This window comes from Schistocerca nitens, chromosome 2 (genome assembly GCF_023898315.1).
Source record: "Schistocerca nitens isolate TAMUIC-IGC-003100 chromosome 2, iqSchNite1.1, whole genome shotgun sequence".
NCBI lineage: Eukaryota > Metazoa > Arthropoda > Insecta > Orthoptera > Acrididae > Schistocerca > Schistocerca nitens.
This window is the reverse complement of record NC_064615.1, coordinates 964,536,630-964,554,235: the sequence shown is the minus strand read 5'-3', so window position 1 is coordinate 964,554,235 and position 17,606 is coordinate 964,536,630. Positions and strand designations below refer to the sequence as shown.

General features: G+C 40.6%; 1 protein-coding gene across 1 annotated transcript in view; it reads right to left on the bottom strand.

Annotated features, from left to right (window-relative positions):
* The window catches only part of LOC126237285 (N6-adenosine-methyltransferase non-catalytic subunit), a 62,846-nt gene extending 45,341 nt beyond the window's left edge, over nt 1–17,505 (bottom strand). The window contains exons 1-2 of the mRNA XM_049947231.1: nt 17,258–17,505; nt 16,685–16,861 (exon numbers count right to left, since the gene is read on the bottom strand). Coding sequence (XP_049803188.1) covers nt 16,685–16,861; nt 17,258–17,323 — 243 coding nt within the window. The 5' untranslated portion in view covers nt 17,324–17,505. The remainder of the gene's footprint in view (nt 1–16,684; nt 16,862–17,257) is intronic.
* Between the last annotated feature and the right edge of the window lie 101 nt (nt 17,506–17,606).

The following is a 17,606-nucleotide window of genomic DNA, read 5'->3' as shown; positions in this document are numbered from 1 at the left end:
CTCGCGACTAGGGAAGACCTAGAACGACGAGGACACCTGCAATGGACAAGGCAATTCTTTGTGCAGTTGACGATAACCCTAATGTCAGCATCAGAGAAGTTGCTGCTGTACAAGGTAACATTGACCACGTCACTGTATGGAGAGTGCTACGGGAGAACCAGTTGTTTCCGTACCATGTACAGCGTGTGCAGGCACTACCAGCAGCTGATTGGCCTCCATGGGTACACTTCTGCAAATGGTTCATCCAACAATGTGTCAATCCTCATTTCAGTGCAAATGTTCTCTTTACGGATGAGGCTTCATTCCAACGTGATCAAATTGTAAATTTTCACAATCAACATGTGTGGGCTGACAAGAATCCGCACGCAATTGTGCAATCACATCATAAACACAGATTTTCTGTGAACGTTTGGGCAGGCATTGTTGGTGATGTCTTGATTGGGCCCCATGTTCTTCAATCTACGCTCAATGGAGCACATTATCATGACTTCATACGGGATACTCTACCTGTGCTGCTAGAACATTTGCCTTTACAAGTACGACACAACATGTGGTTCATGCATGATGGAGCTCCTGCACATTTCAGTCGAAGTGTTCGTACGCTTCTCAACAACAGATTCGGTGACCGATGGATTGGTAGAGGCGGACCAATTCCATGGCCTCCACGCTCTCCTGACCTCAACCCTCTTGACTTTCATTTATGGGGGCATTTGAAAGCTCTTGTCTATGCAACCCCGGTACCAAATGTAGAGACTCTTCGTGCTCGTATTGTGGACGGCTGTGATACAATACGCCATTCTCCAGGGCTGCATCAGCGCATCAGGGATTCCATGCGACGGAGGGTGGATGCATGTATCCTCACTAACGGAGGACATTTTGAACATTTCCTGTAACAAAGTGTTTGAAGTCGCACTGGTACGTTCTGTTGCTGTGTGTTTCCATTCCATGATTAATGTGATTTGAAGAGAAGTAATAAAATGAGCTCTAAAATGGAAAGTAAGCATTTCCGGACACTAGTCCACATAACATATTTTCTTTCTTTGTGTGTGAGGAATGTTTCCTGAAAGTTTGGCCATAACTTTTTGTAACACCCTGTATTTGATCCTTTCTGTGTTAAAGATAGATTCATTAAAGGGAGAATACAGATCATTTTCCATTTATAGTTTCACTTGTCAATATCTCTGTTACTCTCAAACTTACAGGTATTGTTGGTAACAAATTTGATACACAAATAAATGTACTATGAGGCTGTGGTTAATATTAATAGATGCTTAAAAGATACCTGCAAGATGTATGTGTCAAAACTCCAGACATAATTCTAATTACTTTCTTTTGTACAATGAATACTTGTCACCTAAGCAAGGCGTTATCCCAGAAAATTATCCCATGACACCAATGAATGGAAAATTTGCCAACTTACTGACTTCTATTTCCCCACATTCCCAAAGTTGGCAATTATTCTGATGACAAAAGTAGCCAAACCTAAACATTTCAGCACGCCTACTACATGGGTTTTTTCAGTTTAAATTTTAATCAACATACACACCTAAGAACATAATTTTCTGCCCTGTTTATTGTTTCTAGCTGGTACAATAGGTGGTGTGATATTTCTGACAGGTCATTTGTGCAAGACCATTTAGTAACCTTCACAAAAATATCATTTACTATTTTCTCTGTTGATGTTTCTTTCTTGGCTTCACAACCATGTGTCATCTGCAAGAACTAATTCTGCCTCCTGATTCAACTAAAATGCCAGATCATAAACATAAAGCAGGAAAATAGTGAGCCAATGATCAAACCCTTTGGGACTTGTTCTATGATTTCTTCCTATACATATGATGTGTCACCACTCTCCATATTACAAGAACAGGCTGTTCTTAAATAAGAACTAAACTAGGCATTTGCTGAAGTACATATGCCATAAAAACTTGCCTTCTCTAATAGTATATTATGACTTGACACAATCAAATGCCATTGATAAGATCCCAAGTGGCGATATTTTGTCACTTAAAGATTTTATTACATGTGCAGTAAATGTATAAAGAGCTACCTAGTAGAATGGCTCTTTTGGAATCCAAAAGTGATTGGCTAAATATCCCACACCTACAAAGGTGGATCAAAATCCCGGAGTACATTACCTTCTCAAAAGTGAAAGAAAAAGATTTAAGGAGTGACACTGGAAGGTGGTTATTGATGTCTGTGGAGTCACATTTTTTATACACATTCCTAACGAAGGCATATTTCAAATACTCTGGGCAAACACCCAGAGTTAATGATGCATAAGCAACTAAGGACATTACATATTACAGGAACATAATCTTTTACTCTCCTGTTGGAGATATTATCCATCCCACATGAAATTTTACTTTTTAGAGTCATGAATGATTTTCCTTATTTCAGATGAGGATGTGAGATTACCGTAATTTTTATTTCACTAAATTTCATGTGTATTGCTTCTTCAGGCTACTATTTCCTTTCTCTTCTGAACTACACTCCTGGAAATTGAAATAAGAACACCGTGAATTCATTGTCCCAGGAAGGGGAAACTTTATTAACACACTCCTGGGGTCAGATACATCACATGATCACACTGACAGAACCACAGGCACATAGACACAGGCAACAGAGCATGCACAATGTCGGCACTAGTACAGTGTATATCCACCTTTCGCAGCAATGCAGGCTGCTATTCTCCCATGGAGACGATCGTAGAGATGCTGGATGTAGTCCTGTGGAACGGCTTGCCATGCCATTTCCACCTGGCGCCTCAGTTGGACCAGCGTTCGTGCCGGACGTGCAGACCGCATGAGACGACGCTTCATCTAGTCCCAAACATGCTCAATGGGGGACAGATCCGGAGATCTTGCTGGCCAGGGTAGTTGACTTACACCTTCTAGAGCACGTTGGGTGGCACGGGATACATGCGGACGTGCATTGTCCTGTTGGAACAGCAAGTTCCCTTGCCGGTCTAGGAATGGTAGAACGATGGGTTCGATGACGGTTTGGATGTACCGTGCACTATTCAGTGTCCCCTCGACGATCACCAGTGGTGTACGGCCAGTGTAGGAGATCGCTCCCCACACCAAGATGCCGGGTGTTGACCCTGTGTGCCTCGGTCGTATGCAGTCCTGATTGTGGCGCTCACCTGCACGGCGCCAAACACGCATACGACCATCATTGGCACCAAGGCAGAAGCGACTCTCATCGCTGAAGATGACACGTCTCCATTCGTCCCTCCATTCACGCCTGTTGCGACACCACTGGAGGCGGGCTGCACGATGTTGGGGCGTGAGCGGAAGACGGCCTAACGGTGTGCGGGACCGTAGCCCAGCTTCATGGAGACGGTTGCGAATGGTCCTCGCCGATACCCCAGGAGCAACTGTGTCCCTAATTTGCTGGGAAGTGGCGGTGCGGTCCCCTACGGCACTACGTAGGATCCTACGGTCTTGGCGTGCATCCGTGCGTCGCTGCGGTCCGGTCCCAGGTCGACGGGCACGTGCACCTTCCGCCGACCACTGGCGACAACATCGATGTACTGTGGAGACCTCACGCCCCACGTGTTGAGCAATTCGGCGGTACGTCCACCTGGCCTCCCGCATGCCCACTATACGCCCTCGCTCAAAGTCCGTCAACTGCACATACAGTTCACGTCCACGCTGTCGCGGCATGCTACCAGTGTTAAAGACTGCGATGGAGCTCCGTATGCCACGGCAAACTGGCTGACACTGACGGCGGCGGTGCACAAATGCTGCGCAGCTAGCGCCATTCGACGGCCAACACCGCGGTTCCTGGTGTGTCCGCTGTGCCGTGCGTGTGATCATTGCTTGTACAGACCTCTCGCAGTGTCCAGAGCAAGTATGGTGGGTCTGACACACCGGTGTCAATGTGTTCTTTTTTACATTTCCAGGAGTGTATTTGCATCATTTTTCTCATCTGTTTTTAAACAGTAATTATTAAAAAATATCTGCTATGTATGAACAGCATTCTACAATGCTCCCATTCTCTTTAACAGAAATAGTATTATCTTATATGGCTTTTTTCCTTGTCTCTCTTTTAACAATGTTCCAAACTGATTTAATTTTTATCACTGATTTGTCAGTTTTAGGCTTGATGTGCATAATCCTGGATTTCTTTACAACTTTTCTTACTATGCAATAGTACTTTTATAATAAGAAATTATTTGTGGGTCACTACATGTCCTGCATATTTTATACAAATCTTTTCTGGGTTCCATACCTCAATCAGTAAAATCAGCACCCTTATAGGATCACTTTCTTGTCTGTCTGTATGTCTGATCATTAAGACCCCATTTTTTCAGGAATAGGTAGAGGTATCAAGCTGAAATTTATGTCACATACTAAGTCCTATGGTCCCTTGATAGTCACTGCAATCAAAAGAAAAGGCTTTTTATGTCACATATTTCAATACTCACAAACTCCACTTATCAAAACCTATAGCGTACTTCTCAATCCCTAGAAAAATAAAAATTTGGCAAGAAGCAAGGTTGCACGGCACATGTGAAGGAAAAAATCTGAAAATCTGGCAGATTAAAACTGTGTGCCAGACCAAGACTCACAAATTGTTGATTTTTAATTATGTCACTCTTTTCCTTTTTCTCATGAATGGGTACAAGTATTAAGTTGAAATTTATATCAAATATTAAAGTCTACAGACACTTGGTGATGTAAATCATTTAAACTACTAAGGCAATGCAATCAAAAGATATGTCTATTATGTTACATATTTTGATACTCGCAAATTCACTTATCAAAACTTAGAGGTGAGCAATCTACATTCATGTCAAGCCTGGTGGTGTAGCAGTAAAGCACATTCTTCAAAAACAAGACATCACAGAACAAATCTTGGTCAGACAATGCATTTTTCAGTCTTTGTTTTAACCCAGCCTTAACCTTTCAATGATGTGATGAGTTACTAGAAACAACATGTGTTTTGGATTATATGTTAAACTGTACATCCTCTTTGCCCAGTTGGATAAAGGGGTAGGTTGGGGACATGTAAATTGCTGAAGTGGCATCCAACAGAAAGACTTGCACCAGGCCATAGAGCCACATGAAATTGTTATTGTTATTATCATCATCATCATCATCATCATCATCATCATCATCAATATACATAATTAAGTCTGTATAGAACCCTCAGAGAGTGTGTTCTACTTGAACTTGTCCGGCTATTTATTTCAGTGTGGAGAGACTGATACCTGTAGTGATCCAAGTTTTTTTAATGACCTGCTATTATCACATTTAAATATCTTTTTTAGGAAAACTAATTTCAGAAATTGATACAAACTCATTAAGAAATATGTTGAATACAGAGTTAGCATTGGGCTCACAGTCAATGTCACCCCAGACATTAGCGTAACTTTTTGTTAGAGTGTTTCTGAACTGTACATGGAGCAAAGTTACAAAAAGTAACTGCATCATGATCTGACAATCCGTTTACCACCAGACAGGCAAATGTCTCTTTAATTAGCTGCACAAGAACTCCCTTTCCAAAAGCATTCAGATGAAAATTATTACACAAATGATAACACCAAATGAAGGATTTTCTGTCAGTCTCACTTACATATAAATTTCACTTTCCCCTATGAGACTCTCCTAGTTCTGCAATGGTATATACCACAGAATGCTTCATTCAAGGCTTGTCACAAAATTTGAAGAGTGACAAAATAATCTGACTTTTGCAAGACACACACTCAGCACTGTACCTTACATTGTAGTCAACAGCATCAGCATCCTTCCTCAAAAGTGCATAAATCATATGTGACATCACTAAGACCTGCACTTGGCTTACAAATACTAGTTACATTGTGTTTATATCCCAAAGAGTTCTCCACTAATTCTGACATTCTATTCATATCATTACTGCCTAGAATAAACCTTCTTGGTTTTCTTAACCCTTATCTATAGTTTGCACATTTATTCATTCATTCACATTAATACACTGTGTTAATTAAATCCCATCATCAAGAAGAGTTTACAGGGAAAGTTATACATTAACTACCACTTACTTCTGATAAATACTAACAATAAATTATGACTATTGCTCATCTACTCTAGATTGTACTTCTAGATTACTTTGTGTGTGTATAATAATAGACACAGAGTCACTTGTCACTTTGGAAAAAGAGCCACACCCCTTCCTCTTACACTATTCAACTGGTTTTCATTTAATACTTCACACAAAGCATTTATGTAACTACATGCAGACTACTACTGTGTATACTGACAAAGTCAACATTACAGTTATGCACAATTCATGGTTCAAATGGCTCTGAGCACTATGGGACTTAACATCTATGGTCATCAGTCCCCTAGAACTTAGAACAACTTAAACCTAACTAACCTAAGGACATCACACAACACCCAGTCCACAATTCATGTAATAGACCTTTGCACCAGAACATAAAACTCCGTAACTCCATTCAGAATCCTAGATAGGAAGGCATATTATTTTTACTTTTAGTATTGTCATACTGAATTGCCAATTTCATCCAAAATTCACTTACATCTCTAACCAGAAATACTATTAGGGAGTATATGCATTCACTTCTAGGTGCAAGAATATCTAGGTCCCTTGAGAGCTTATGGAAAATGTCCAGTTGTCAATTTTACACAATATTCTTATTATGTACTTCTGTAGAATAAATACTTTTACAGCTTCAGCTGCATTGCCCCAGAAGGTTATGCTATAGGACTGTGTGTGTGTGTGTGTGTGTGTGTGTGTGTGTGTGTGTGTGTGTGTGTGTGTTTTATAGTGTACACGCACTCAACAGCAGGGTTAGCAAAGCCCTGCAAAAGTTAAAACACACACACACACATACACACACACACACACACACACACACACACACACACACACCACTCCTCTAACCGCTTCACAGTTGCAACTGACGAGATGCTGTTGCCTTGCTGAAGGATAACAGAAAACTGCAAAATCACCCACAAATAAGGAGCACTGTACAGGACTCCATACCATACATGTTATGCCATTGATGGCTGTGACAAAGAGGGTAATACTTAAAACACTTTTCTGGGGAAATCATTCTCTACTCAAAACTATTCAACAGCACATCAACTTGGTGCTGAAAGGAACACTTTGATACGAAGGAACGAATGGCGATGGGAGATGGCCATAGAAGACCCATTGGTTGAGCTACCCTAGAATGTTGTGTCTTCAAGTAGTGACATATGCCTTACTGATGTCAAAGAATATACCTATACAATGATGCTTATGTAGGAAAGCCTGCTGGACAGCCGTCTCTTGCAGGGTCAGGTTATCAACAGTAGATCAATATTTCCTGAATCCAACTGAGAGCAACTAAGGAGATACTTCATCTCCAACAACCAGACCAGACGACTGTTAACCATTCTCTCTAAGGTCTTTCCTTAAAAGCTTGTTACGGCAACGTTCTGAAACTACCTGGGAAAGTCCCGTCCTTTCCCGATCTGAGGAAAGGCATAAAAATTGCCTCCCTCTTCCCTTCACAAGTTGAGAAAGTGGTCTGTCTGCCATATCAAATTAAAACATTGTAAGAGGACTACCTGTGACACTGATTTTGTCGCTGGCAGTGGAAGTAATCATCACAAAATCATCTGCCATTGTCTAGCCAATGTCTCCAGACTTTGTTTGGAGAAACCCCTGCTTCAGCACTGCTGCTATAGATAACTGACTCCATTTACCAGACATCCTCCTGATGGCTTCCTATACTTTCACAGAACAAGCAGAGTGGTTTAGAGAGCCTGGGAACACTTGCCATGACATTGTCTTATTTGCCAATCCTTCACTCGCTTTATTTGAAACGCTACAAGGTTGGCCACCATTGGGGGCCACTTACACCACTGCAGAGCAGCACTCATCAGTCCACAAAAAGGTACAGGTTGCCTCCAAAGGTAACCTGAGGACTTTGGGATGAATAAATCAGCAACATGACGGATCACTTATGTGATATGTTCCACCCACTCCTGAACACTGCCTCAGAGTTCAAACACAGCCAGCTGCCCGAACAGTACCCATTTGCTCTGCCGACCATCCATTTTGATGTCTTCCTTTCAGGGAGTGCTGCATCCAGTAGGTGAATCCTGAGAGGAAAGTGGTCACTGGAATGAAGGTCTTCACTAACTTCCCACTAACCCAAGTCTACATCTACATGGATACTCTGCAAATCACATTTAAGTGCCTGGCAGAGGGTTCATGGAACCACCTGTGATGGCTGGGAAGCAGAATGAGTGGTTGATGGCTGAGGACGACGCACAAGCAGTGTAGAAATGAGTAAAATTGCCTGTGTTTAGGATGCACAGCTTATGCGAAATCATGAGGCTCTCTAAAACTCAACCCCTATGGCAAGTAATGTGGGAGCCACATAATACATTATGGGCATTGAAGTCTACCAGTAGGAGAAATGACCGGAGGTGTTGTTCTACTAGACCCTTGACAGCCTTACAATTTATTGCTGCCTGTGGTGGTAAACACAGAGGGCAGATAGTAATCCAGTGACCCAATGAACTTTTAACAGTAATAGCCTGCAGGTCAGAAATCAGTGATAGAGCAGGGGAGTGGCAAGTGTTATTGATGATGACAGCAACCTTTCCTTGGTTCTTTCCCCCACTAGGTCATCCTTGAGATAGAGAGTATAGCCCCATAGCATAGGGGTATCAGCAATTTAAACGTGTTTCTTGCAAACACAAGCACAGGGGGAATTCAGTTCCTCCACATGCGTCCTGCACCCACTCTTGTGCCACTGTAGTATGGGAGTAATTTATCACGTGGGTTGGGCTTTCACCCTGTCTCATCACAAGGATGGGAAACCTGCAATGGATGGAGAAACAGTCTTAGAGCAAGAGGTTGCTGCAGGTAGACTTCAGATTCTGTAGGCTCTGCAGACGAATCTTGAGAAGCGCCAGACAGAATGATGTTGACATGGTCTGATGGTTTACTAACTTTCCTTGCCTGTGGTTGGAGCCTCCCATTTATTTTTTTTAGGCAGGGGAGGCTTTATAGCAATGACCACTGCAGTGGTAGTTGCAGTGCCACACTGTTTACCAGACTCTCGCTTTGGTGGTGCCAGGAGCTGTGCAATGTTGTGACTTTCTTGAAGGAGGGGGTGGGGGTCTGGGGGCAAGAGTGCTTACATTAGCAATCTCCATTGTGTAGCAACATCAAATTTTGGAATAGGATTTTTGAGAGCTGCAGTGATAAGAAGTTGTGAATATGGGAGGCTTCATGACTATAGATTTTTTTGACCTCGCCATATGGGATATGCTTCATTGTTTTCAGCGCCTCTACCTTCTTTTCCTCAAGATAGATGCTGCAGTCCTTACTCCAGACAGTGTGAGCCCCAATGCAACTAACACCCTTCAGAGGAGATGGACAGACAACCAACTCCTTCGTAGGTGGTCCTACCACATTTGCCCCACGGTGGCTTCTCACTTACACCTGAGAGTAGTGTGCCCAAAGTGCTGGAATTTAAAACAGCATACTGTGTTGGGGATTTAACGCTGCACATTTAAGTGAAAGAAACATGCTGTGACATATTCCGGAAGCTTCATGCTACAGAAAACAAGGGAAAATGACAGTGAGTTGACTAGATTGCTATCCACCCTTTACATTATGTACTGCATGTCCACAATGCCTCAATCAGATTTCAGTTCCTCTTTGCAAATATCTACAAGATACCTGAATGACAAAACACTTTTGCTATATAGTTCATGGTGTCGTGATAGTTCTGTTTCAATGGCATATTCCCCACAGCGTCTAGTTTCTTGGAGATTCATTGCTTGTTGCGAACTAGAAGTTTCGACCACTGGTGTCCCATTGCGCAATGGCTTTGCAGATTTTAAACTGCCAACAACACTCTCTAAGCCCTTTTGGATGTAGAAAGGTGAAACTTTCTCAAAGCTACCCTCTTTACTTTTGACTGTTAAAAACACTTTCTGACCAGCAGCATGCATTATGTTACTAAAAATGGAAGCACTCTGAATAATTCCAGAATGAGGAGAACTGGCCACATGAGCCTTCTTGTTAGGGATACCCACCAGTAGATCCACCCATTCCACTGGGTGGTGTTATGTTTAAGTTTGAGGGTCCCATCTAGGTCCCACAAGCAGCTACAGAACTAAGAGTGCACACAGGCAGAGCCCCACTTGCCTGAGTAAACCTTATACAGCTGAGGTGTGGCAGTTTCCACAGGGGCTTCCCACTAACGACTGCTCCACCTCAAAAGCCATGCATCCTGTCAGCACTTTGTTTTTATACAGACTTTGAGCATCGTCATGAACTGGGTGGCTAAGCCAAGATTACCGGTCTCTGACAAACATAATATTTCACCTCTAGGCCGTACAGCGGTCACTGAAGTACACCCAGAGTTTCGATTAGAGAGATTTGACAGTGGTTATCAATCTCCAGCTCAGGAAATCCATGTTCACCAAGCCCATACCCAGCAAACGAATGCTGTGCTCTCTGAGGTACGCGTCATTTAGCTTGACCCAGGGGAGCATGTGACGTTTCGAATGCTACAGACATGGCAAGCACTACTGCTTGCTACAGGACGGTACTGAGTAAACACATACTTCAGACAAAATAAGAGAGATTTTTAAGTGCAATACAGATAGAACTAAACTTTTAGTTTAAGTTATTCATGCTAAATGGAAAAACTGGTAGAAACCAACGCTCCGAAAGACCAGTTTGGGTTCTGAAGAAATGTAGGAATATGCAAAGCAATACTGGCCCTATGACTTATCTTAAAAGTCAGGTTAACAAAAAGCAAACCTTAATCTATAGCATTTTTAGATATAGAGAAAACTTGACAATGTTGAGTGGAATATATGATATGAAATTCTGAAGGTAGCAGGAGTAAAATACAGGGAGCAAAGGTTATTTACAACTTGTACAGAAAATAGACTGCAGTTACAGAATCAAGGACATGAAAGGGAAGCAGTGATTGAGAAGGGAGTGAGACAAGGCTATAGCTTATCCTCATTGTTATTAAGTCTGTACATTAAGTAACCATTATGGGAAACCATAGAAAAATTTGGAGTTCAGAGAGAAGAAAGAAAAGCCTTGGGTTTGCTAATGAAATTGCAATTCTATCAGTGTCAGCAAAAGAATTGGAAGAGCAGTTAAAGTACCTTGAAGTTATAAGGACATCAATAATAGTAAAATGAGGGTAATGGAATGTAGCTGAATTAAATCAGGCAATAATGAAGTAATTAGATTAGGAAATGACACATTAAAAGTAGTAGATGAGTTTTGCTACTTCGGCAGCAAAATACCGGATGATGGCTGAGGTAAAGAGGACTTAAAACGCCAACTAGTTTAGCAAGGAAAGCACTTCTGAGAAAGCAGAATTTCTTAAAATCAAATATAAATTAATATACATTTAAGTTTTCGGAAGCCTTTTCTACAGGTATTTGTCTGGAGTGTAGCTTTTTACAGAAATTAAACATGGATGATAAGCACTTCAGACAAGAAGAGAATAGAAACTTATGACATGGCGCTATAAAAGAATGCTGAAGATTAGATGGGTAGATCTCATAACTAATGTGGAGTTACTGAATCGAAGTGTGGAGGGAGAAAACAAATTTGCGGCACAACTGGACTAAAAGAAGGGATCATTTGTTAGGACACATTCTAAGAAATGAAGGAATCATCAATAGGGTATCGGTGAGTGTGCGCATTTGAAGGAGGGTGAAGGGGAAATTGTAGGAGGAGATCAACGGATGAATACAGCAATCAGGGTCACATGAATGTAAGTTGCAGTAGTTATTCGGAGGCAAAAAGGCTTGCACTGGATGGACTACTGTGCAGAGCTGCATCAAACCACTCTTCAGCCTGAAGACCACAATAACAACTTCCACATGTTAGTAACACCTCAGTTTATTATCAATCTGGATACCTAGAACTTCACATAAGAATCCTCCTCCAGTGTAGATCTACTGATCCCTGATTCTGGTACCTCTAAGTCACGGCTGTTTGACTTCTGATCCACTATAGAATCAGATTCTTACTAGCTAAATACTAGGTGAGCTGTTAGTCTTCTTATGCCCTGTATTACAAAGACTACTTCTGAACTTGTTGCACTGACTGCACTATTTCGTACACAGTCTAAGTATTGGAGATATTTACACTGAAGCAGACATGTAGTATTCTCTACACGTCTTGGAATGTTCATTTTTGACATTTACAAAATCTCATTAATAATTTCCATAGTTTTGCATATTTTAAAATTACAGCCTAATAATGATCCAAAAAGTTAATGTTCATAGGAGCTACAGCTATACTTAAAATTAAATTTTGTCTGTGGTGTTAGATAAAAATGCTGTCGATCATGTGCCTAGAGAATGTTGGAAATATGAGAAAGAATAGTTGAGAGTAACTCATGCTAAAACAAGAAATGTATTTGCAGCTGCGAATAAGGACAACCATCAGCTGTATAATGGATTGACAACAATAAAAATTTGTGCCAAACAAGGATTTCCTGTTTATCGTGAGGCTTACCATAAGGCTATCTAAGCACAACTCACAGCCAGACCCAAACTTCCATATGTCATCAACAGCATGCTTATTCCTTTGGACATGCATGCATCCTAGCCAAGATGCAGAATGTGTGAATTATAAAATTGTGAAACAGAAATGCAGGCCAGTACAGGGCAGGCTTGAGACCAATTTTAAAAACAAGTGACTTAACATTTGCTGCTGCCCCCCCCCTCCCCCTTCCCTTTTCCCTCGTACACATTCACCCATGTCAGTTTTCACTTGTAATTATGATGTGAACTGTATACAAATCTTGTACTTTGGCGCCACTCTAAGCTCGGCATTCCAAGCAGCCACTGCTAATTGTGATACGTCCTGTAAAGAAAGCTTACAAGTACGCCTGCCACTTGCTTCTCTTGGGCTTTAAATCATTCCCGGGAGTACTTACCCTGAAAAATATTAATACTGTTGATTAACACACATAAAAGTACATACAAAAACCTACCTTCTGAAACTAGTAGTTCCTCCCTTGGGGAGGAAAGAGAGAGAGATTGGAGAAGGTTAAAACAGGATGTTGGGCTACTCTGATGTGAGGATGAGAGGAATCTACTGGTAGTATAGTTGAGCAACCACACAAACATAACTGATGGATATTTAATTTTCTTTCAGAATATCTTATAAATTATCATCTAACTATATACACACCATAAGAATGGGTATGACCAAGTGAAACAGGAAGCACGTGATTAAATGAACATAACAGATGCCAGATATGGAGGTGCTGTGTAACCGACTGTGTGTGAAGAATGAGAAAGGCTGCTGAGTAAAGTGAATCTGACAAGTTCAGATTGTGATGAGCAGAAAACTATAAAAGACAACAGCTAGTTTTATTGTATACTTAGAACTCATTGACTGCATCTCAGTTGGCTTCCAAAAAGGATTTAAAACATAGAAAGCAATAAAAGAGCTCATAAATGAAGTTCTGGCAGAAATAAATGAGAAACACTGTCCTATTGGTACATTTTGTGACTTCGCTAAACCATCTGATTGTGTGTAGCACTATGCAACTAAAGTGTTTTGGGAAATACGGAAGCGTCCGATCCCGCCCGTCTGCTTTGACCCATGACGTCACAAATATGGCGGAAACAAAAACAAACACACACACTTTCCACAAGAAGTCTAATGACACTAAAGGGACAAGCGCAGGAAATGGGGTGTTTTGGGTGGGGGGCAAACTAAATATAAACAAATTTAGACGCCTTGCGTAGCTACAACGTGTAAGTGAAGACAGCCATGCATGAATACCCACCCACCTCCCCAGGGGTCGTAACCCCTGCAACCCATAGAAGATAAAGATGCTTCAGTAGCTGATTAGTGCTTTTTGTCTTTTAAAAAAAAAAATCTCACGGGATAGAACGAACAGATCAGAAAGATAAATATAATAAACTAAAACAGAAATTGGAGGAAACAGATAATTAAAATAAGTAATAAGTGTTTTTAAATTTAAAAAAAAATCTCATGAGATAGAACGAACAGATCAGAAAAGTAAATAAAATAAGATAAAACAGTACTGGAGACAGCCACACTCAATCCAAACTCCGCGCCGTCATGACGTCACACACGACAACACCCTTACATCACGGGTCAAAGCCGACGTGTGGGATCGGACGCTTCTGTCGACCTGTGTTTTGGCATTAAGAGCATTCCTGGTGAATGGATGAAGCCTTACCTTGATAACAGAAAGTAGAGGATCACTTTGACACACTGGGCCACAGGCATGAAACTAACTTCAGATTGATGGAACACACTGTGTGATTCTACAAGGATTGACAGAGATCTTATGAAAGGCTGGAGTTTGTATTTTTCCTCTTGACTGAGAAAAGTATTGAACTTGAAATGCAAGTAGGTATATGAAGATGAAAGCAGATTGACATGTTATACCTTATGATACGAGATCATTGTCAAAAACTGGCATAATTTTAACAGGAGTACATTATCTCTTCCAGGCAAGGTTATAGCTATAAATAAATCTGGGCCTATGGAAGCCCAATATATACTAAAGTGAGTTTCGCTATGGAAAAAGTTACACCAACCAAACTATTTACTTCTTCAATGACAGGTGAGAGAAACACTGTCATCATGATCAAGAAATCTAAAGGGCACATCACCACCCAACCAACAGATACAGTATAAACTAGGATGAGGATCAGAGAGCTGCTGCTGTTATTGGTATTGTACCTTAACAGGATCAATTGAAATTACTTTGGTGGATAATATTATTAACAAAGACAAGGGTTTCCCTTTAAGGAGAGCAAGGAACCCCATTTTAACCTGCATAAACAAGGTGTTGTTTATGTGTTTGACATTTTTGTTAAGTGTTATTGGTTTGTAGTGTGATAAGATGTTTAATTTGTGTGTGGGTGTGGGGGAGGGGGGATAGTGGAGGGGGACTGGCTGACCTAGTTTGCAGTGCCATAATTTGTTGACGGTAAGTAATAGGATTTTTTTCCCACCCTACTCTTCTCAAGTTGTGATGTTTTGTGTATCTATAGTTTATTGAATGTGTATTAATCTATGTAGGGATGTTTAATTTGTGGATTTTTGAAGTTGAGGTTTTGGTTTTACTTTTCATAGTTGTGGGTGTTGGTTTCTTGGTATCAATAGTTGTGATTGACCTATATAGGTCACCGGAAATGACCGATTCCCATTTTTGTTGTTGAAGGTGTTGGTGTTTTGGTATCATCATCTGTGGTTCACCTATTTGTGATTCCAATTTTCATAGATTTAGTTGTAGGTATCGTTATTTTGGCATTGTCACCTGTGGATAACCTATATAGGTCAAGGGAAATGTCCGATTCCAATTTTCGTAGTTTTAGGTGTAGGTATTGTTATTTTGGTATTGTCTCCTGTGGTTGACCTATATAGGTCAAGGGAAGTGTCCGATTCCTGCAGATTTTTGATGGTGTATCTGGATGTTGTAAAAATTTTTTTTGTTCATCATTTTGTGTTTTGGGATCATGGTGTGTTTTTTTTACTATTTAGTTTGTCCTCACCATCACCCCCCACCCCACCCCCAGTTTCAAGCGGTTGCCCCATTAGTTCAATTGTATTTTTGGAGGGAGATGTTATTGTCTTATTTACATGTATTTTCATGTTTGTTACTGTGTGGATGTAGTGACGTCATTGGTGCCATATTGGAGACGTTTAGAATAGCCATTTCCGCCATATTGATGATATCATGGGTCAAAGCAGACGGGTGGAATTGGACACTTCTCTAATCCCAATTTTTTTTTTTTACTACAAATATACTGCTCTTGCCATCATTCACCACATGATATTACTCATGTATGTCCTCCATTAGGGGAAACAGTGAGAGCTTTCACCACATGCCCCCATATCTTTTGGCTACACTGAGACTTTGCACCAGTTTAGTGAGATTTATCATCAGTGCCTTATCTGAGGGTGGTGACTAGATGATGTACTGGAATATTATGTAATGTTTATTTTAGGATGAGGTGGGTAAATTGACATCAATGGAACTAATCATTATGTTGGGCAGTACCATGATCTTCAAGTCAGTTATCATATCCACTAGAACTATGTTGGATTAGTATAAAACATGATCCAAACCACTGTGCTTCTCTCCTTAATGTGTCACTACCTCCACTAGATCAATACAGGTCAACATTCAAGTGATCACCCACAAGAACTATACACTATAGTGTAAAGAAAATACACTAACAAAACCTACAACAAACACAGAAACATAAACATCCCAAACACCACCTACATATAAAATCATTCTTCAAATAAATTATCATTTGCTCCCCTTGTTCACTAGTCCAATAGAAATGTTATCAAGTTGGGCACTGGCATACGGTATGCATCATCTTAAGTCTGATAAACTGCTTATGACTGAACCTGTCTCTAGCCCATCACTGTATCTTATACTAGATCATATGCAAGCCACAATAGTGTCTACTAAAGTGTATGAAGAAAACTGATGTTCCAGTGTTCCTGTAGGTGAATACTTGTCACTCTACAAAAATATAAGAAGTTGTGGTATACAACAAGCTCAATCGAAACAATAAAGTACAGTATGACAACCACAAAATGAGTGTTGTGTAACAAACTTGTGATCAGTATGAAATTGAAATCACATACTTGAATCCATTTTCTAGCTGGTTTTACCTACCTTCAGGAATGTTGAAGAATCGGTGTACACCAGTTCATCTGTTGTTGAGTCTTCTGTAACTACTTTTTCCTGAACGTTTTCTTCTACTTGCTTTTCCTCCTTAGGAACTTTCTTTGGTTTAGGTTCAATTGAAGTACCAAGGGCTTGTCGGAGTTCGTCTACATTCGAGACACCAAACTAAGGAGATAATGAAAACACTTTTCAAAAATGATTAGCCTCAATTTGTCAGTTACAAACTAAAAAGTATTAGCGTTCTTGAGTGTTACAAATATATTTTCCACCAGCAAGCCATGTTAAGTAACTAATTACAAGGGAAAATACAGCAGTATACTATACATATTGAACTAAGCAAATGGCACCACACAGTCACACAAACCTACTTTTACAGAAAGAACACAATTGATATTTTTCTTCTTGTTACTTCAAAGAATTAAAGGCAATATCGTAAATAGAGTAATTTCTCGATGTTCTGCTAGTACTATACTCGCAAGTCAAGAGATTTTGCGTTCCGCTTATAATAAAATATTCTGTTCTGTATAGCACACAATAACGTAAAATTCTCATATTACATACTGTCTGCGCCAGCAACTGTTTCCGTTTCTGGGACCGTTCTCTCCTTTCTCTTAGAACATCAGTCATTTTTCTGCTTGTTGATATTGCTGGCTCTCAAATGTAAACAAAACATAGTCTACGATAATACTGTATCTAGGGTAATGGCAAAGTGTATGCAATTCGACATTTAAGGATCGACTCTGGTAGCGACATGTATACAAAGATAACTTCCCGGGTTGCGTCACTCTTGATAGTCTCTCGCGACAGTAAAACGCCTGGCTGCGTTGGCGTTTGGGAATCGAGCGTCATGTGACTAGCTCCTGTACATGTTTGGCTGCAACGACCGATAAACGGCTGACTCGGAACTCTT